General features: G+C 38.9%; 1 protein-coding gene across 14 annotated transcripts in view; it reads right to left on the reverse strand.

Annotated features, from left to right (window-relative positions):
- Positions 1 to 23,510, reverse strand: part of ESRRG (estrogen related receptor gamma) — a 628,903-nt gene that overhangs the window by 12,346 nt on the left and 593,047 nt on the right. For all 14 annotated transcript variants that reach the window (XM_019822195.3, XM_045048790.1, XM_019822196.3 and 11 more), the window contains one exon: positions 5,237 to 5,506. In XM_019822195.3, the coding sequence (XP_019677754.2) occupies positions 5,237 to 5,506 (270 nt within the window). The remainder of the gene's footprint in view (positions 1 to 5,236; positions 5,507 to 23,510) is intronic.

Consider the following 23,510-nt stretch of genomic DNA (forward strand, 5'->3'; position numbering starts at 1 on the left):
TAAAATCATAATTTTGATTTTGAGGAGAGTATTAATTACAGTTTGGTCTGGGTAAAAGTTAAGAATAAATACCTACCTGCCACAAAAGACCCACCATTACTAACTTCTTAGAAAATGCTATAAATGCAGTAAAAATTTTGTCTCCAATTCTTTTTTTCGTCACTTTCAAGGGTGGTTTTATACTCTTCTAATTCCAAGAAGACAGCAAGATAAAGTGGGTGCAAAATTCTAAACTACATTGAAAGTACTAATTTAGGTTGGCGGATGTGAAATTGCAATTGCTAATCTTCTGCACTGACCCTTTTAAAGACATGCTGTATACTTATTTGTGGACTAGAAATAGCTTATTGATAGCAAGGGACAGAGGGCCCAGCCCTCTGTCTCATGGCGGCCACACGTCTTTATCAGCTCGCTTCAGTTACCTGTAAAATGACATTGGACAGGTTTACCTCACAGGCATGTTGTGGAAAGCAAATGAGATTCCCCAGTAAAAGCGAAAAAAAAAAGTCTACTGAAAGATTCTTTAAAAAGGATAATCTCTTGGTCAATATCTAAAATGTCAAATCACCAAATGTAGTCAAAATTTGAATAAAATTATGTCTAAGGGCCCAGGAGATACAAGGGGACTGGAGAGGTTTTTTCACTTTTACACTAATTGTTCAGATTCATGAAGATGTTAATATTTCTATATTACAAATTCTGCACCTACACACACACACACACAAATATATGACCAAACTCACTGCTCTCACTTAAAGTAACTGACATAAAAATTTTAGGCCAGTTAGGAGATATGAGACATTATTTAATTCACCTACCTCATTTTACAGACAAGAAAAGTTATGTGACTAAAGCATGCATTCTCAAAGGAAGCGAAATTTGGAATTTGGAAGTGGTGAAAAAAATCCTTTTAAAAGGTAAAATGCATATATATGCAGTACACAAACAGATACGTAACATATTTGTAATGTTAATATTTCACTGGGGACTTTTTAAGAAAAAAATATCTAAAAAGGCTACCCCAAGGCAGTGATAATGGAAAAAGACTGAGAAACACTTGGTCAAATTTATGAGGGTCCAAATATTGTGATTAAGTATGGCCCTCATTCCAGTCTCCTACAGTCATCATAAACTTTCTATCCCTTGAAATTATATCACAATTCTACACATCAAACATTTGTTCTCATGGACAAAATACTATCTGGATGTGGTTATAATTACTTAGGATTTGAAACTGATGACCAAAATATTACTCACTGTTTTATATTAACAGATGCTATTATTCTAGAAGTATGGTATAGAAATAAAAACTCAGCATTAAGCCTGTAGATTCTGTTTATTATTTTATTTTTTTCAGTTCTTTTTTTTTTTTTTTGAGAGAGAGAGAGAGAGAGAGGAGTGGGGGAGGGGGCAGAGGGACAGAGAGAGAGAAAATCTTAAGCAGGCTCCATGCTCTGCGCAGAGCCCAACCTGGAGCTTGATCCCATGACCCTGGGATCGTGACCTGAGCTGAAATCAAGATTTGGACACTCTACCGACTCAGCTACCCAGGCACCATGATTCTGTTTATTCTCGAATGGGCTGGGCTCACAGGGCTCCAGGTTGGGGGCAGGGCCGGGTGACATGAGGTATGAGGGGCAGCTATGAAGGTGTCACTTATGATCTGAGCAAAAGAGAATGACCAGACTAAAAGTTTATTCTTCCTCTTAAGCTGCTTTAGTCTTCTGTTACATAAAAATGAGTACATTTTCATGGGGACAGTGAGAATAGGGTCAAACACATTCTTAGACATAAGAATCAACAGAACCAGAGAGAACAGAATCACATGGTGTAATCTTACCCAAAATGTGTGTGGTAATGTGTCACTAAATTTTCCACTGAAGACATAATATTAATTACAGAATCATAACATTCCCCAAATGGAAAGGATTCTAGAGATCAGACTAACTTCTTGGTGTATGGATGAGAGAACTGGGGCCTAGCAATAACGATGTTAAAATTGGGGCCCAGATTTTCCTTTTTAAATTATATCGCACAGAAGTATATTAGGGATGCGGTAATCAGCTAATAGGTCATGGGCATTCAAAAGTAGGAAACTTTAGAGTTTAAGAAACTGTGAGTTTTTTACCTTCAAAAATAATAGGAACAATTATTTGGGGTTTTCAAATTTTGAATGTGAGAATTACAACATTAGTTCATAATATATTGGGTTTTATTTTTTGGCCATATACCTCAAGATAGGGAAAGTACTTCTGATGATGTTTTTGGTGCTGTAAGAATTCCTGAATTCACACATGCAGAAACAGAGCTACAAAAATATGTGACAGCTTTGATCAAGAAGACGATTCCCTGTTTCCCAAGCGTAAGTGCAATATTTGTAATTATTGAATAAAGACAGATATTTAAAATAAGCTGAAATTTAGATTAATGAGACAAGGGTTAACACCTATAGCCATAGAGGGGATGCTAAGTATCTAAATAACTAACGCTAAAACAGAATTTTTTTTTTTTTTTGGTGCACCAAAGCTCACTGATGTTAATCTGAAATTTCTAAATACTAAAAGAAAATCTATGAGCTTATTAGGGTGTCTATGAAAGGTATTAAAACATTTTTCATACTGATGTGTTTTTAACCTGGATCTAAGCAAAACTGAATCTACAACTTTTTTGCTGTCAACCAAATACTGGCCAAAAAATGGAATAAAGTAGCATCATATTGACAGTGTGAGAAAAAAAAATTCTTTTCTGGGGCGCCTGGGTGGTTCAGTCAGTTAAGTATCTGACTTCGGCCCAGGTCATGATCTCATGGTTCTGGAGTTCGAGCCCTGCGTCAGGCTCTGTGCTGACAGCTCGGAGCCTGGAGCCTGCTTTGGATTCTGTGTCTCCCTCTCTCTCTGCCCTTCCCCTGCTCATGCGCGTGCGCGTGCTCGCGCGCGCTCTCTCTCTCTCTCTCTCTCTCTCTCTCTCTCAAAAATAAATAAATAAATAAATAAACATTAAAACAATTAAAAAAAAAAGATATTCTGAGTGGTTTATCCCATGCTAAAATGGTGGGGCGCATAGGACGCATGCATGAGGAAAGGGCCATATCCATACAACCCAAGAGAGGTGGCACAATTTACACATCAACATAGTCCTTAAAGTACTTAATCTTTACTCCTTTTCATGGACTCTGGTTCAGTTAATTTTCTTGGTATTGAGAAGCTAAAAAATAAGTTACAATCACTTGCAGAAAAACTCTGTGACAAGGCCAAATTTTCGGCGTGAGTGTTACTCACTAACAGTACAAGAGAAAAAGAGAGAGGGCCTGTTCACTATGTCTGGCTTTAAACAAGAAAAGCAAACTAACGAGCTCTTTAAAGACTTTATAATCACCAGTCATGGCTCTAAAGTAGGTCACTTCCTCCTCCCAACAGCAGAGTCTGTGAGATTCGAATATTTACATATCAAAACATTAATGATTACACTTCTAAACAACGGACAGAAATGCTGCTCCTAATTAATTCAGGCCAGAAAGTATATATCTAGCATCTAAAATGATAAGATTTTAACAATTTTGATAAAGTTTTAGCGTTCATTAGTTAACAATTTTAAAAAGCAGTAGGTAATATAAAAGATATAAAACATGCCTGCTGTATTTTAAAAATAATTAACCAAGTATATGTTTTAAATTAGAATCACTGTATGACTACCAAACACAAATTCTTCCCCAAAGCACTGCTGTGAAATCTTTCGCCTAATTATGAGAGATGTTATAATGTGAAGTCCATGCAAACTAACGTGTTCTTGGAAAATTTTCTCTCCCGTCTCCCACTTTGACTCTCTTCTAGAGAAGCAGACAGGGGGTATCTGAGAGTTTGCATCAACAGTGCCACTTGTCATAAAGAATCATATTTTACAGTTTCACAGGGGAGTAGGAAAAAAAAAGAGGTGAATGGTGTGGTAAGCAAGGGGCTACATTTGCGATTAAAAGTACGCAATGCTAAACTCCATTATGAAGACAAATAGGAAAGTACAACTTCATTGTTGAAAACAATTTCCCTCCTATCAGTCCAAGGATGCATGCATCAATATTGTAGATGAACTGTTAATTACAAAATCAATTAAAAATTATTTCTAAAAACAGTCACGCGTCCCCGGCTCTCATGGGGGCAATTTGGGCAGAAGGTCTCATCTCACTAGGACCGCGCCAAATCACAAAGTCGTCATCCACAAGTAAGCAAAAGCAATCTGGTTTTTCATTTTTCAGCGCGGCTGAGCCCAGCCTGAGATTGATCGTCACATATGGCCCCAGAAAACAAACTGTCAATACCTTGAATGCTGCAGAATTTGAACAAATAGCCGTCCGCCCATTCAAGCCACTCATTGCATCCCATTTAACAGATTTTATTGACAGTTTCCTTCTTGTAATTAAAGGGAAAACTACTGGCCAGCAACCAAGATAAAGTTCAAAGATAGGGTCAAAACAAAAGCAGATGGAGGGGCACGGTGTGACTGTCAATGGTACATAGCATCAGAGCATGTTATTGACATGCAGGTATCTAATGATCGGCACGTCATTAAGGAGGGATCTATCCTGAACTTTATGCAAATGCTAACAGAGACTTAAGACCACAATAAAGCATTAGGAGAGGCACAAAGGGAAAAACAACAAAGCAGCAACGATTTTTACTTATCAGAGGTTGCTATTTTAGTACATTTCAGTTCAAATGTAAAGACCATTTATTCCCATAATTCTTAACCCTTACTGCATAGGTGGTACCTTCCAGAGAAATACTCCAGCAGAATTAGGTTTCTAGAGAACTCCAGAATACAAGAAAACAGAGGATTCTTTGATAACCAAAGCTAAAAACAACACCAAATATGTTTTTCCAATTGCAAAATGTGCATTTTTGAGGGGGAGAAAAGGTTTCTGTGTATCCATAATTCATAGGTATTTTCACTTGTGCCTACAAGACAATGGAGGTAATTTTGTCCTGAGAGTGGCCATTTACACTACCAGTTAGGAAATGCATTAGGTGCCAAAAGTTTCACTGCTTTTAGTAAGTAAATATACTAAAAATAATTCAAGTTGATTTCTCCTGTATCTAACTTTTCACTAGAAAGCTGTAATGACTATAATTTTGCTGTCTCATACAGAATTTACAACTGGGTTTAGCAAATCCCTGAAGAAGTTGAGGGAAGGGTAAAACTGAAATATTAAAAAATGTAACAATGACTATGTCAATATGCCAACCTGAATTAGCAAGAGCTATCGCTTTGAGGGTGACAAATTCTTCTTTCTCCAGCTTCATGCTCTTGTATTTCTTTACCAGCTGCAGGATAGCATTATTTAGGTCAAGAAGGCCTGCTAATTTGGACTGGTCTTCATCCATTATATAATCATCTGCATAGACAAGTTCATCCTCAAATGAAAGAGATCGGTATACGACACCAAGGATCAAAATTTCCATCCAAGCACTCTGCAGAAGGCTCATCTGGTCCGCCAGGGACAGCGTGGAGAAGCCTGCATGGGAAGATGGGCAGATCAAGTTACTTTAAAGCCATAATTTCATAATGCAACATTAGTTTCATATGGTAGTCGGCTTCTGCATCGGTGCTCAAAATTATGCTGAGCTTTGATTAGATGCTCTTACATTTTTCCCTGATCATTTTGCAAATGGCAAAGTAAAAGTCACAAACCAGTTCAACTTGTTGGTGCTTTTTATAAGTTTTATGGACACAGTTGAGGAGACTAGAACATAAAAGCAGTTTTGTTTCTTTCATTTCAGGAGAAAATAATACGTAGTCTTTAAATATACTCAATTTCTGGCTGGAGTTTTTATAAATGTCTTACAGGAAGTCAGGTTTTCATCTACTTCATCTCTAAAAACTACTACTGATAAACAACATAAAGGTTAAAAAAAAAGAATCCCAAAATAAAGGAAAACAAACGTTTAGACTCACACTGTAGAGTGCAATTTGGAAACATTTCTCTCTAATAGTCAGACGTTCAGTGAATAATGGGTATTCTGATACCTGAAAGAGACTTCTTAATTTGATATTCTGCACCCACGGATATTTAGCATGAAGTCCTCTTAAAATGGTGATTATTGGTATAAAAGAGAGTCGAAGGGCAGCCTGGGTGTCTCAGGTGAGCATCTGACTATTGATTTTGGCTGAGGTTACAATCTCACAGTTCTTGAGCTTGAGCCCCATATCGGGATCTACACTGACAGTGTGGAACCTGCTTGGGATTCTCTCTCTCCCTCTCTGCCCCTCCCCTGCTACCACACTCACTCTTCTTCTTTCAAAACAAATAAACTTAAAAAAGGAAAGAAAAAAGAAAAAAGAAAACATTCTTTAAAAAGGAAGAGAGAGAAAGAGAGAGAGATTGAGAGAGAGAGAGAAGACTACTTAGCAGCCTGGCCTCCTCACCAAATCAAAAAGGCAGAGTTTATTCTTATTAGGATCCAGTTATTTAAAAAGTTAACTGTGGAAGCAATGGGGTTCCATGGATAGCATATAGGCAGAGCCAGATCCTGAATTTAAATATTGGACCCACTCAGCTACTGTGTCTTTCGCCATGAGCGAGACAATTCACCTGCACCTCAATTTTTATTTTTGGGAAATACAATATAAAACCCAGCAAAATACTAATGTATAACATAGGTTCAATAAATGCAGCCATATCAAATATTACTTTTTTCTTAACTATCGAACTACCTATATGACTGCTTTAGTTCTTCAGTAACAATCTGGTCTGCATTCACACACAACACACACACATGCTTCAAGTTCCTTCTGAGCTTAAGAAAACATGAAAACAAATTTTAAAAGAAAATGTGGTTCAACAGGGAAAGCAGAAGTTGTGCCTTTAAACCTAGCTAGGAGTTAAAATGTCTATTTAGATCTCAGAGGGACTAGATCTGGATTCTAAACGAAGTCCCTTTCAAAATAAATAATAAGTAAATAAATAAAAATAAAAGGAGGTCTTGGTGATACCTGATGATCAGCCACCTACTTTTTCCAAGAGTCCTAAAAAAAGAAATATTTCTTAAATCTTCACTTTCATTTCCAAAATTATGCCCAGGAATTCCAAGAGCGATCGACCACCTCTGTGGTTTTTGAGGACACAGGACTATGATTTAAGATCTTGCCACCAATAATTCTATAGGAGAAAATTGTAATAATGCAACTTATGAAATCTATTTTTTCCTCATAAATACCCACTGCCGCCCAGTCTGCTTAGGCTCCTGCTTATGCTCATCACTGTTGTTCCATTTTTTATTCGTATCAAACTGTTCATGTCCCGTGTGATATAAGAAACTACTGCACAATAAGGAAAAGAAAGTGCTTTCCTGGCCTGTTGGTGAAAACCAGTGGTTTGCCATTTGGCACCGTTAACTAGAAGTATTTAATAAGATCATCAAGAAGGATTAGTCCAGCTTTTGTCAAGGATGGTCTTCAGACGTGTGTAAAAAGCATTTCTTTCATTGTTTATCAAGCTGTTTACACATTACGTGACAGAGCTTCTTTTGAGCTGGCTGTGTCAATCTTTTTTTCTCTTTTTCCGTGCCTTTTGTTTTGGTCAGCATAATTAACACATTTATTAAAAATAAATTCCTATAAAGATACAACAATCGGTAACATTTCAAACAGTCAGAAGAGTAAAATAATGGCCTCGCCTGAGTAGGTTAGGCTCCATTTGCTTCTGATCTTAAGAATGTTACACTGACAACAAACAAACACTAGTGCTCTTTTTTCTGTTCCCCCTCCAGGAAAAAAAAAAACATGCAATGCAAATCCAAATATCTCGCTCAAGAAAAGGGAATACTACGATTTCTTTTGTACATGAAATAGACGAAGAAATAAATGCTCATCCGGAAAGTTACGAGCCAAAAGGGATGGCTGTTCTCCCTTTGCCTTAGTTTTCTTGTTCCTTTTCAGGCTCTCAAGCAGCAGTTTTTCTGCAGCGGCAGACGGACAGAGCGCGTAGCCCGCAGCACCTTCCTGTGACAGCCCTATTCTCCCTCCCGACACTGCTGTTAGTAAATAGATTTACACATTCTCCAATCTCCACACATCTTTCTGCCGAATAATTAAAAGCAGGATGATTAGTTTATTGAGTGGAAGGAGGAACTTTTTTATTGAGGTCCATCCACGATTTTATCAGGGCCAGCACTTTTACGGTTGTCAGGAGGATGCAGGCATCCAATTTTTCTTATCTGCCTGATTAATACAAACGCTGTTTCAGGACGCATTAATTAACAGATACAAATCTACGTTCTCATGGAAGGATCAATACGGAGAAGAAAAGAGGCATCAATGTGAATTTAGTGCTGATGATGGAGAAGGCACGCTATCGACATTTACGTGCACGGAAACTTTAAAGTTGCACAGGGGCCCTTTTGTCCCTGTGATTTACAAATTAACAATTTTCAGCCATAACAACGTTTCACACATTTCTTTGGGGTTTAATTAAGCAAAAAACAATAAAATTTCATTTTTTAAAGTGGACCCTGCAATTTGTTTGCTCTCTGTCGATGGCTCTGTGTGTGTACGTGTGCGTGTATCTTTCCTGTAAACTTAACTTTTTTCTTTCACTTCTTGATGAAATAAAAAGAAGAAAAAGGATAAAGAAAAAGATGATCTCTCTCATTTTATTTATTTATTTTTTTTTTGGTGAGGGAGGAGGTGATGATGAATATAGGTTTGACAAGTTTGCTTGCCTGATATCCTCAAATCTATTTCAGCTGATTAAAGGAGGTGTAATTTTGCAAAACGGTAGGAAAAAGGACAATCCATGCTTTACAGAGGATAAATAAAAGTCCGGACTTTTATCCCTTCTTGCTCTAGAAATAACTGAATCGCAACACTTTTAACCCTTTCCTACCACACTTCTGCAATCTGGAAGCTCTTGCAAAGGTCGCTTCTGCCCAGATGCCTGCGTGGCAGTGAAACGGCCTTGTTATGAGATTATCGTGCTCACCTGCTCACTAAGGAGGCTGCATACATCACAGACATTAGCTTTTAATTCCACAAAGTTCTTCTACTGCCCCTTAGGAGTGCTAGCTTAAGACACATTACATATATAAGCATATCTGGATGACATTTTTACCAGTGGACCTGAGCAAAGTATCAAAACCTAAATGTCCAAGATCTAACTAAACTGAGTTTAAGGAATTTTTCAAAAACACACTCTTACTGCTCTCTTGGCACACACACGCTCGTGTCCCAATGATAATTACTTGTGTGCACCTTCACCCGGCATTTAGTGGTGTTTTATGGCTACTGGGCTACAAATTAGAGGTTCTCATCACCTATAGGATTCAGATACCTTTGGAGAGAAACCTCTCTCCCAAGTGAAATAAAATATGCTTTGCAGTCGTGTTGTGTGAACCTCGTGTTTTGTGCGTCCTGGGATCTTAATCTTTGGTGTGTGACAGCTTATAGTTTTAAATGTTCAGCCATATTACAGCTTTTTAAAACACACTGATACCATGGTGCATTTTTTTTTTCCTCCCCGGCTCCGGCCCATTCCATGCCTATCGCTGACAACTGGGATCTCTCTTCATCTCTGTCCCGGAGTCAGTGCCATTTAATGTATCTCAGGCATTTTGCTAGCAGAATGACTCTCTACCTTGACCCGCAGTTAAATAGCATGTTTATCTGCAATACAGTGTGCTCCAAATAAACCAGATGACAGTTGGGAATAACATCACTTGGAAGGATTGAAAAGCTTCTCAAGAGGCAGGTACCCCTGAAGTAATAGGCTTGAAGAAAGTATGTTCTGTGCCAGCCCTCTTGCTTTCTTCTACTAGAAACTTCGGAGGATGGCAGTGGTGCCATGGGCACTTGTCAAGCACTTTTTTTTTTTTAGCCTGGCAAACTGATGCACTTTGCAGTCAACTTTCAGAAAAGGCTAAGCATTTGAAAGTGTGAAGGGCAAAAAATATCTGACGGCTAGTCTTCAAAAATACACTTTCATTTCAGAAAGCATAAATGTTTATTTCCTGAACGGAGTGTTGACAGAAATAGGCTGCAGTGCAGGCATCTGGTTTTAACCCCTGCTAGGCATTTTCTTCTCGGCTGCTTCCTTGAAACAGAGAGCAAGCATTTTAAATCTTCAGGGTGTCCGTTAATATCAGTTAATCATGGCATTGATTTGCCCGCTCACAGTTTTTGAACTGTAGTGTCTCTGTTCCGCAAAACATTGACATCTTTCAACGAATAGCATATCATGCTAGAATTGTAATGATGCCATAATGACTCACGGAGATCGCAAACGAAATTCATGGAGAGAAGGTGAGCGAGCAGTGTGTCATAAGCTAGATTCTTTCTCTCTCATACAAATGAACCTACTGTTTACAGGAACTAGGGGAGACAAGAATCACAATGGCACTAAGATCTGGTCTTGCCTACCAGGAGACCTAGTTAGAGCTAAACTTTATGTTTAAGCCAGTTGCTACTTCACATATGAGCAGACATACCATTTGCTGTATAATTCACAAAACACACAGCTCTGGGGTTGCAGGGTGTATGTATATATATATATATATATATGTGTGTATATATATATATATATATGTGTTGTGTGTGTGTGTGTATATGTATATATATATATACATATATATACATATATACACACATATATACACACACACATATACATATATATACACACACATATACACACACATATATATATGTAACATATACATATATATATATATATGCAGGGTGTATATATATGTATATATAACATATAAAATTAATATATATAAATATATAAAGATCTTTTTTCTATTTTGATTTTTACAGAAATGGACTTTATAGGCTGGCACTCAGTAGCGGCTAGAGTTAAGCCAACTACAGATGGTCATATGCTAAAGTGAAAGCTGGAATCTTTACCTGGTGCTATCAGAAGCATTTTAATTTTTTTCTTTGTAATAGATGGTAATTATTATCTATTATATTAGTACCTAAGCATTAGATACAATACCTCCAATATTATCCTTTGAATCTTTATTCTTTTAGTTGGACCATAAACCAGATTTCATTAATTCAGGCTCAATCTGAATTAGTTTGGGTAAAATACAACAGTAACTAACAAAAATGGGACAGCTCCCCTTCTTGTGATTTGATCAGCTTTCAACATTTGTTGATTCCATAATAAATCTGTTTCTTTTAGTTCTTTCTGTTTCTTCAGTTCTGTTTTTATACTTCAAGTATGATTCATAGAGATTTTATGAAACCATTATTTCAAAATAGTGGTTTCATAGGAAAAATGTGGAAATCTTGCAAGACAGAATTCAGATTCAAAAATTCTATGTGGCAAACTTGACCAGCATCCATAAAACTTAATAAATGGTCTGGGTGGTGATGATAAATTAAAGGAGGGTAGAATAGAATCATAAAGGCACTATCTACTGGTCCAAGATGGAATTATCACTGTTAACTGAGTTTCCAGGTGCAACTGGCCACTGACCACTCATGCTGATTATGCAAACAGCCAAATGAATTTTCAATTAGCCCACTCATGGGCACAGAAATTAAAACCATGCCCCCATGGCCCTGGTGAAATGCCTTCTTTAGTAATTGCTTCTTGTTTCCAAATCCAGCTTGCTAAAAAAAATTAAAATTATAATAGCAGCGAAAGAAAGATACTCCCAAGGGGCTACTCAGAAAAGCCTGAAAATGGTAACAAGAGTTTTTTTTGTTTGTTTCTGTGAGTGTGGGAGGGTAACAGCTGCCAACCTGCTTTGAGAGGAAAAAAAAAAAGAACTAGATTTGGGGCAGATGATGTAAAATAGGAATATGGAGACTATCTAGATGAAGTGCACAGTTCCTCTTTGGAAATTTCACTTACCTACCACTGCTGAATGATTACAAATGTTCCTTTAGCTTTCCCCAAACTCCCTTTTACTTGACCTCAACTTTACTTCTCCCATCCTTTCATCTAAGCCAAGAAGAAAGAAAAATTGTCAGAAGGCACAGAGAAAGGTATAGGCTGAGCTGCTTTAAAGGAGGGATACCTAATGGCTTTCTTTTCCCACAACCTTTATTTTGTGCTAGTTGAAAACAAGACAGCTCTGCCTGGAGAGTTTCCTTTTTGATGTGACTACATTTTGTTTGACCATTGAGAAAAAAGGAAGGCAGTGCCATATAATGTAGGACTCAAAAAAAAAAAAACAACTTAGTTTTCAGTCTTACTTTGGGAGTAGATGGATGTGGAATAGGAAAAAGCTCATTTTGAAGCCACATTTCTGGTTTGAAAGAAAAAGATCCAGTGCCTGAATCTGACTGGCTCTACCCAATCACTGTTGGGGCTGGTCAGGAAATACCACAGGGTGCTAACGGGGACCTGACCAATAGTCCAAGGAATATCAACCCAGCCTGGGCATCAGATGTGCGGGAACTGTCTTCAGGAAATTCCCAAGTCCTCATCAAATTTGGTCTAATACTTGATTTAAAAATCAAGCCTTCAAAATAAATGCATACTGCCTCTATCTGAACTTTGAGGATTTGTAGGCTGACAGACATTTCCAAAGACTTTTAAAGAATTTGTAGGAAATAAGTAATGTCAAACATTCAAAAGCTAAAGGTTGACTGCCATTGAGGGATATATGATGAAAGAGGCTAGAGTGGGGAGCAGTGACATTGAGGTCTGGAGATCTAGGTTCTACTTCTACCCACACTCCAACCAATAGTGCTAACTTGACCCCTGTTGTGGGTTGATTTGTATCCCTCCAAAAAAGAGGTTATAATTCTCTCAGTACCTGTGAATGTGACCTACAAAGATAGGGTCTTTGTAGATAGTCAAGTTAAAATGAGGTCATGAGGGTGGGTCCTAATCTGACTGTAGTTTCATTAAAAAGGGGGAAATTTAGGGAGGGACATACACAAACGGAAGGAAAATGATGTGCAAGTACACAGAGAGAATGCCATTTACAAGCCAACAGATGCTTGGCCACCAGAAGCCAAGAGAAAGGCATGGAACAGATTCTCCCTTACCACTCTCAGAAGGAACCAACCCTCCCGACACTTTGATCTCAGACTTCTAGTCTTCAGAATTGAGTGACAATAAATTTCTGTTGGAAGCCGTCTCATTTGTAGCACTTTGTTATAGCAGCCCCAGCAAACTCACACAGACCCATAGTTGACTTCTCATCTGTGAAATATGGACATATGAGAAATAGGGACCAGACATCTTTGAAGAAGCTTCCAGTTCCAATGCCGAGTGGTTCGGAGTATGCAGCGAGAACGACTGACATGAAGCACAAGGGTGTGTGGGTAATGGTGAGCACCTCAGATAAAGATCATTGGACCGAGAGTAAATCAACCTAGCACTGGGTGCCACCTGTCCCACCAAGTGACTGTGTGACTCTGGGGAATGAGTCAACTTCTCTGGTTCCTGCCTTTTCATTGGTAAAGTAGGGAAGTAGAAACAAATGTCCCTAAAGGTTTGGTCCAGACGTACATTATTCAGTTTCCAATGAATTTTGCTGCAGTTGTGTAACAAAAGTAAAACCAATTGACATTCAATGCATCTATGATAAGTGAAGCACTATGCTTCGACCCATTAGGATATACAAGATGAGTACAATATAATGCGTACCCTGTAAGATGTTACAGTCCAGCAAAAGTAAATTAGAATACAATGACAAAAAGTAGGTAGGTACCATAAGAAATGAACAAAGTGTACGGATATGTAAAGGAGGAAAGATTGGTGTTGGTTGTACACATCCTCCTCAATGTGTCATCAATTTCTCTCCTCCCTTACTCCCCACAGTTTTGGTTCAGATCTCCATCATCTTTTTTGGAATAAAGGGATACCAGAATTCTTATCTGGTATTTCCTTCTTCCATCTTACTCGTGGCTATTCAAGCATTATTTTTAAATATGAACTCTAAGCATGCCATCCATTGGCCATGATGCTTTCTTGGCTTCAGCCTCTCCAGTGGACAAAAGACTGAAACCCACCGGCACAAAATGGAATTTCTTTCACTGTTTGGTCCTTTTATCCCTTTCCTGCCACATTTCCTGAAAACTCCTCTTCTGGTAACTCCTCTGTAGATGGCGTAGCAGGGTGAAAAGTGAGCTCATTTTCCCCACCCTGTAGCTCTCCTACTTCCGAGATTAACAGCATCACCATCTGCCTGCTGTCTCACTCCCAGCCTTTCAATGTTCTATCACCAAGCCTTCCTTTTCATATTTCTGAAATCAAGTGGATACATTCATTCTTTTCCATTCCTACTGCCATTATAATTATATCGTTCCTATGTAGCATCCACGGGCATAGTTTCCAGCTGTAAAATATGAAAGTGGAGCTCCAGGTTAAAGCCCTAAACAAGTAAAGGAGTGAATGTGATGATGTGCCACCTGACAGACAGATCTTTCCCAGTGGGCTGCCATGTTTTCGGAGTTCTTAATAGTGGAGCCCTCCTCTTCCTTGTTCCTTGCTGTAATCCTGGCACCTGCAACAGCACCAGCCACGTAGCAGGTGCTCAATAAATTTGTGCCAAATCAACTAATGAATCACAACTCACTGAATGGCTTTCACAAAGAATGGGACACTAGAAGTGAAGATAGCACTTCAGATATCAGTCCCCTCCCCCAGAAAGAAAATCTGAATATGCAACAAAATGTAGCCTAATTGTTTTTCATACTTCAAGAAGGGTTTATTAAGGCACTGAATATATGTAAAGCTCTTTGCTTATAAGTGCCAAGAGTGTATAGGATTTTCTTTGGAGCCATTTAAACTCTGATAAGGTCTTGTTCTAAACCTCAGCTAGTTTCTTTTTATTTTAATTTTTGTAATGTTTATCTACTTTTGAGAGAGAGTGAGACAGAGTGTGAGTGGGGAGGGGCAGAGAGAGGGGGAGACACGGGATCCGAAGCAGGTTCCAGGCTCTGAGCTGTCAGCACAGAGCCCAACGCGGAGCTCGAACCCACAAGCAGTGAGATCATGACCTGAGCCAAAGTAGGACGCTTAACTGACTGAGCCATCCAGGCACCCCTCCTTTTTAATTTATAATTAAAGTTGACTTTTTGATCATAAGGCCTAACTGCTTTCTCTTATATTTATAAATAGCCATTCACAACAGACTCCATGATAATGTCACAATGACTTTTGTTATTTACAAGTATTTCTCTACTTAATCTTAATTTCTCTACTTTATCTTCTTTGTATAACGATCTTAACAATGTGTAAATTTATCTTCTGTAGCTAGAATACTAAGCCTCTGAAATCCTAGCCTAGTTAGTCAGGAATGAAAACAAAAGCTCAGTGCTTCTTTCTGCTTGCAGGAATAAAAAATCTGTATACCTACTTTTTAAACAAATTCTTCAGAGATTTCAAAACCAGTTTTTATAAAACCCGAATACAGGCACTTTCCACACTTTAAAAAAAATGGCCGAGAGATTGAGAAATCTTGGGCTTCCTTTTTAACGGGTTTCCGTTCCCTGAATCAAGAACAGCCAAGAGAAGACAATGCAATAAAAATGCATTCATATGAAATCTCCCTCTCAGTCCATTTTAGAACAATGGATTCTCACTAAATAAACACTCACTTGTCAGAAATACTTGCAACACGACAGCCACTGAGCAGCACCAAGGGAGTAAGGTGCCTTCCCGTTTTAAAGCAGCAAATGAGACATTTACAGTGAAGATGGTACTTGTCGGTCATGACCTTTCAACTGTGTCTGTACAAGTAGGTGTTAATGTAATTTAAATGCCATTTAGACATGTTTCAGGTTTATCAAACTGGTTTGCATATCCACTCCTATGTAATAAGTTTGAAAAAGAACCATTTCCACCTGCCTTAGGAACACGCATAGCTGGGCGCAGTCCTATGCAAATATTCCAGGCAAGTAAAGCAGGCTCCATTTAAGTCTCTCTCTAAGAAGTCAGGGTGGACCTTAAGGAAATCAAGCAGGGGGCCGAAAGTATTTTTAATCAGTCAGGTAGGAAGTTCTCATGATTTTTATATGAACATTTCCTCCCCCCGCCCCCCCATTTTTTGTACATACTTAAGCTGAGAATTTTGACTTACGGCCGAACAGATGATCTCTGTTGGGGATGATAGATTTTCTTTTCTTTTTTAAAAATCTTTTTATGTTTATTTATTTTTGAGAGAGAAAAAGAGCGTGAGTGGAGGAGGTGCAGAGAGAGAGGGAGACACAGTATCCAAAGCAGGCTCCAGGCTCTGAGATGTCAGCACAGAGCCTGACACAGGGCTCGAACCCACGAACCGTGAGATCATGACCTGAGCCAAAGTCGGACGCTCAACCAACTGAGTCACCCAGGTGTCCCTGAAGAGGATAGGTTTCAATTAAAATACAAATACAGGGAGAAACACAAGAAGATGAGTTTTGATAACATAAATTTTAGGACCAGATAACATGTTTCTTCACCATCCAACATTTTAATAAACTGACCAATAAGTTATTAATAAAGCACGTCATTTGCCAGACTTCGGCAAGAGATCAATGTGCCTCTAATACTCTTTAGAACAGCTGGAAAACAACCATAAACTGTAACTTCTGGCTTTTTTTTAAACCACAAATTCTTGGCATGGTTTACTTTCCTTCATAATTTCTAATATTTGATTTTGTACTGTGTTTGACCTAAACTGTATTTTAAATTAAAAATGAATTTTTGTGAAAGTTTCTTTTAAAAGCTATTTATTTATTTATTTATTTATTTATTTATTTATTTATTTATTTATTTATTTATTTATGAGGAACTGCTTCTCTTGGGAACATTCAACCATTAAAAGAAATCTATGAATAGCAATTTAGCCATGGCTGCTTTATTTCTGTTATATGTGACCCAAAATACTATTCTGATATTGAAAAATTAAAGAATCTATATCTATATGTGTGTATATGTGTATACATATTTTTTTTCTTTTTTTTTTTCTTAAGTGACCACAAAAGAGAAAATTAGGAGAAAGAGAGAAGTGCTTACTCCACTCCAGTCTGATTTTGGATTAAATGCTGCCCGTCTACAAAAGGTGAGAGTTTTTCCCAGTCCATCCGCTCACATTAATGAAGGCAGAGTTGCAGACTTGAAAGCTCAGGTTATCTTTTCTTTTTATTATTTTCCCATTTTTGAAAGCCACGACTACACACATGTTAAGATACAGAATAATGTTTGCAGCATGAAGACCTGGGTGATTTCATGAGCTCACCTAAAATTTGAAAATGTTATGTCAGCTACCAATTACCAAAAAAAAAAAAAAAAAAAGTTGTGATCATCTTGTGTGCTTTCAGTGAAATGACCAAGAGCTGATTCTGTATGAGAGCTCTAGGAGAAAATCACTTACAATTTCTATATTAATTTTAAATGACATACCTTCAAATCTTCTCAGATTTTCCTAATTGGCCCCTTGATACAGAAACACAAATTTTAATGAGAGCACTAATTATTTAAAAAATGGTATTTGTGGAGTTAACATTAATATCTCCCTTTCTCTCACTTTTACTAGTTACAGGAAAAGCAGAAAAAAAAGTCCTTCACGTGAGCTTTTCTTGCTTTTCTCAAAACAGAAAGACACTATAACTCAGGGGGTCTCCAACATACGCCCCAGAAGGAAGAGAGGCAGGAAAAAAAATCAGGAGGTTCTTCTGCATAAACACAAGTTAAAGGATTTACAACACAGGCCATTAAAAACAAAGTGTCATATGTATTCATGAAAGAACATAGGAGAAATATGTTATCCATGAGATGCATGTCACAGATACGAAATTATAGCATGCTGACCCTGAAATTCCACATTCAAATAATATTAGAAATCCTCACTATCTATGCTTAAAAGACCCGAGCATAATTTGTGCTCTGGACAGCATGAGAAAACAGCTTCTCTGAATTTCTAGCCCCAAGAGTTCGGTTTAAAGTCAGGCTCCCACACTATTTTTCTCTGTGGCTAATGAAGATCTGTTTACGAATATTTACTCCCAAGTTCACGGCTGGTGTTTGCTGGCTCAAGCAGAGCTAAGTCATTACGGCTTGGCATACGTTCCACTGGGGAGGCTACCAGTTATCTTCTCATTGACAATAGAGGCAACCCCTTCGATTCCTCGCTGCCTTCCCTTCTTCCTCTCTTCACTGCCCCCAATTTGGATCACTGGCCAAGTTAAAACAAAAACAGGGAACAACACAGCTCTTGGACTTCCCCAAGCACATGAATGCAGAGTCGTTATCAGTAGTAAAAGGCTGCCTGCCGTATTTACCACGGATACATAATATACAAACCAAACCGTGCCTCTTATCATAACTCTTTCGGAGACAGTGCTCCATTCAAAAGTAGAATGGAGGAGGGAAATGTAGCTGCGGTGCAAAGCTCTCACGCTATAATTCCTCTCCTCCCTAAATGAACAAGGGCTTGCAGAGTGCTGCCCGGGAGTCTCCCTGCTTTGATCTGTTGGAAAGTATATTTATCTTTGTGTCCCACCTCTCCTCTATGCTGTGACCAGTCCCTTTCATGTCACTGAGATCCTGCAAATAGATCCAGGAAATCCTGGACATTCCTACATTAGGTTGCCTCACGCAAATAAGCATAGGACAATGCAAATACTGCTGTCCATGGATGAACTTATTCGGAAGTTGCACTGTTTCCTAACTCAATTTGAGTCGCATTAAGACCACCTCTGCAGGGAGAGACTCTTACGTTTGCAACAGTCCAAAATGAAAGGGGGAAAAAAAGGAGGAAAAAAAAAAAAAGCTGCCTGATTCTAATACACCTAATTAGCCATCGGCAGACTCTTAATTGCATACATTAGGATGATTCCATAGTGGAGATTAATTCTAAATATACCCAAGCAGCTGGTTAAGATGCCATGGATTACAGTGTGGACTGTACTTTTCCACTTAATTAGATATCAAAATTAAGCAGCAACAAGCATTTTGACATAACGGGAATCAAGCCGCTGCTCGCTATCCCAGAGCTGCACTAAAGTGACCGCTAAACAGAGCCGCACAGATGGAGAGATATTAAATGCCGCACTGGAAAGTAATTTCAAATAATAAAATATCAATATTTACATTTTAATTACCCCTACTGAGAGCCGCTCTGTCATTTTCACTATTGCCGACGCAGCAAGGGGTAGTGGAATGACATTGTGGCTCTGGCTGCAATGACTATTTTGTTTCCATTAAAGAATGACAAGTGTTTTAGAGGCAGTGACACTCGGTGTGTGAACAAGAATGACAGCAGATCAGAAAATTCCTATTAAGGGACTAAATGCCTCAACAAGAGAATTTACTCTGAGCAGTAGCTCCTCCTTGAAGCACATAATCCCGTCCAAATTTTCTGCTGAAAGTTTATTATTGGGGATGCCCAAGGGAAGTTTTAGTCTCCCATGAAATATTTAGATCCGTAAAACGTTATATGATGATTGTCAATTTAAAAACAATAATACTTGACGTAAACAAATATGCAGGAGTTCTGTGTAAATCGCAATGATGTTAGGGGTTTCTTTTTTTAATTTTCTTCTCATCGCCGTTGTACCATTGATAATGTTTCCTTGAAACAGATCTACTTCCTCTCAAATACATGCACGAAAGCCTGGGATATGGCTTGGAGTCATCATAATAAAAATGCTGGCTTGTTTCACCATCTTGTCATTAGTATTTTATAGTATGCAACCATCTCAATCATAATTTCCCTGACATGGAAAACAGAGTCAAGAATGGGTCATAATTTGCATGCGCAAATGCAGACATACGTGTATGTATACCATATATTTTTCTTTGGCTTCTGTTATTATTTAGGAATAGCAAACTCCTACCAGCTCTTACAGGCCCTCACAAAATTTAATTACTCTTCATGGGGTGGGAAGATGAGATTATGGAAACAAAAAATAAAAGGTATATATTAGATGTGACATGCTGGATTCACAGGATAATAAATGAAAACAGTAAAGTCTTCCTTTGGGGATGACTGTCAAAACCGTAGAGATCTTGAAAGAATTTTAATGCCTCGAGATATGAGAGAGTGTATGAGAGAAACTCCTTGGTCAGTATACTGTAGTAGGCAGTTAACTGACCCCCTATCTCAGAGCCTGCATTTATTTAATGTGTAGAGATGAACAACCATAAACGTGATAAATGGCTACAGCAGGAGGCTGAATAGAATTTTTCAAAGAAGAGAAAAGGGAAGTTGGGGAGTTATATAGACCCTTAGCAGGCTCACTCCCATGCCTTTTAAAGTATCAGTTTTGAAGTTGGAATAAAAACTTGAGAATAGCCATGGTATACCAATGCTTGTTCTCTAACCTGAAGATGTTCCTCTTCATAACAACAACAACAGCAGCAACAAAAAAACCGAAAGTGCCTAGGAAAGTTATTTCTTAAGCATCCCTAATGCTTTTAGGACAAGAGAGATCCCCATTTCTCAGCTACTAGCACCTTTTAATTTCTGAAAGAGCCACGGTTGAAAATCTTAATTAATTGTTCCATACTGCTTCAGGATCATTATGCAATGTAATAAAGGCCGTGTAATTATGAAATTTTACAGCCATTACCAAGGCTGATGGCTCGTATTTCATCCTCAGCTGGACCCGATGGCTTTTAGGCACTCTGCTCCCCTTTGATGAACTACAGACAGATCTATCAGGCCCAAACAATATCCAGGCGAGGCAGCTATAATAGCTACCTACAGATGAAGCCATTGATAAAGATAAACTATAAATCTACACACACAAATGCAGGCACATCGCCTGGGGATGACAGAGAGAGGATGAGACACTTGGGAAAGGCAGTTGGCTCCCACGAAGACAGCCTCCCGAGTCTCTCGCTCATTCATTCCAGAATGGGTTGGATTTCATAAAAGACAGCGAAACCCAAGTGAACGTCTCATTTATTCTCTGTATCTCGAAATCAAATGAGAGAAGGAAGAAGGGGTGTGAGTGTGTCCATGAGCATTGTACTTAGTGCATTATTGAAAGGGCAGAAACTACTCAGATATCCTAACATCTATTTCAGAGGTGGAAAAAAAAATAAAAACGCTAGATATCTGGGATTTTTTGCCCGCACATACCACTAGCACAGCAATTCACAATAAGTACCCTGAAACAAATGAGATTATAGCTCATGAGTATCTTTCTTATAGATCCTGACATTTAAAAATACAAGCTGTAATCTAAGAACAGAAACCCAGGCTGCGACGCAGACAGGGAAAATAAAATCATATTCAGATACAACTACAACATCTGTAGCCCAAAAGTATTTTCATTTTGGAATGTAAGAATTCATGTAGCCTAACAACTGATAAAATTAGGGTTTGCTTGACAGGCTTCCAACAACATCTTTTTTCTTTTTTCTTTTGAATTAAGCATTTATGTAGATCCTTCCAAATATCAAGTTAAATGGAAAAGGGCCACGTAGGAGGTTCATTTGACAACCATAAGTGCTACACTCCAGGGAGCATCTAGTTCAACTCTGCCTTTGGGATATGGCAGCAACTCACAGAGCTAATGCCCTCAGTCCTTATGATGGCATCAGCCACATGCTGGCTCATTTCATGAATATGACCAGACAGCCAGTCTGCAACATGGCTATCCAGGAGAAAAAGCCCATCTGAGGGTCAATCCAATTCAGACTGCAAGCTGAGACAGTGGACCACGCAGGGCAAGAAAGAAAAGTAGCAGGATGCATGTAGGCTGATTTTGAGATTGAAGACGAGCAGGGAGGTAAGGTGTATGTGTGCGTAAAGGGGGTGGTGCCTATAAAAGAAGATATATTACTGGTTTAAGTGGCATTAAGTCTCTGGAAAGCACAGCTTGAAACACTTCACTAAGAGTACAAATTAAGAGTGAGAAAAACTGGTTTCCGTACAATGTCGGCTACTAACTAGCTGTGTAACCTTGAGCTAGTCACCGAATCGTTCAATTTCCTTATCTACCGAACAAGGTTGCTTGACTGGACGGGCCAGTCTACAGTCCAGATTGAACATTCTATTATCTTTGGTGTTCTTTGTTTTGGGCAGGAGAAAGCGTAGATGTGAAACATACCTTTCCTACACAAATGGATGGTCTCCCTGCCTGAATCCCTTTCTAGGCTTGACCGTATTTTATTCTGCCAATGCGATCTCACCTCCCACTTTTTTGAGAAATGAAGAATAATAGATATAAATGCCCTTGACCTACTTACTTCGCCTTCTCATCTGTAATAGGACCAATTCCTAATACCTCCCACTTGTCTGTAAAGAAAAGGGATTGCTCTTTCTTCCCGAGGAAGGTCTTCACTATGTTCTCAATCCCATCAACTCTCGCCACCTTGAAGATTCATTCCATCAATTTCCCGCTCAACCCCTCTTCCTTTCTTGTGTCTTTTAATCTTTCTTCCTGAGTTTCCATTCCTTCATCCTTCTATTCTCATAAAATTTCCTCTCCACACTGGTTCCTCCTCAATAGCCAGCTCTCTGTCTCTGTGTGTCTGTGTGTCTGTCTGTATCTCTCCACTTCCCCCACCCTCTCACCATTGAAAATCTCCCCAAGTAGCACACTCACGTTTGTCTGCTACCATTTGTCTGCAATCCGCTGAGGCCTGAATCACATCTCAGCCCCTCTGTTATACCATGGCCACCTACAATCACCTCACTGCCAAATCCAATGGCCTGTCCTCCTTCAAAGCTTATTTGGCTCTTCTTCTCCTCTCTTCCTCTCTGAAACACCTGCACCCCACCCCCCACTGGTAGTGTGCCTCATATTTCTCCTGGTCTCCCTTCCTTCTTTTGTGATAATCCTGTCCATGTGATACTTTGAATAATTCTGCCTTGGCAGTTTCTCTTCTCCCTCTGCTGCTCTCCCCATGTCTAGGGATATAGCAAACCTGTGTTACAAGTGCATCCTTACTTTTGGCTCCCTGAAGGCCATTCCCATTGAAATGTATCACAGTCAAAATGTTTAAAATTGAACTTATCCTGTACCTCCCCCAAAAAACATTCCAAGGTATTCCCCAAAGCATCATCAAATACTCAGCAAGATAGAATTGAAATTTTGATGTTCTCTTTAACTCTTCTCCAATGTCCAACTGCTTCTATGAAACACCCCTTAGTTCCACCTCCTATTTCCAGCCCCGCTGCCTAAGCCTCAGCCCTCAGCCCTCAGCCCTCAGCCCTCCATTATCTTCCACCTGAACCCAACTCATGGTTTCCCCGACTAGGATCTGACCCCTTATGGATCTATATGAAGCAGGGATCCTCTCTCTGTGAGGTCTCCTGAATCCTTCAAAGCCAGGGGTCAATTCTTCTTTATTTCTTGTTAAGAATCATGGTGCTGGTAACAATTTATAAAATTCACTCAGGGCTTACTATGTGCCAGGCAGCATGCTAAGCTCTTCCATTTATCATGTGCCTGTCATGAGCCAAGCATTAGAGATACCCAAAAGACCAAGTCCCAGCCCGCTGGGGGTTTGCATTCAGGAGGAGTGGGGGGAAAACAAACAAATACAAATGCAAAGGCATTTCCCAGTACAGGAGTGCAGTGGAGAACACGTCCACAAAACTAAGGCAGAAAACAGG

The sequence above is a fragment of the Felis catus genome, chromosome F1 (genome assembly GCF_018350175.1).
Source record: "Felis catus isolate Fca126 chromosome F1, F.catus_Fca126_mat1.0, whole genome shotgun sequence".
Classification (NCBI taxonomy): Eukaryota; Metazoa; Chordata; class Mammalia; order Carnivora; family Felidae; genus Felis; species Felis catus.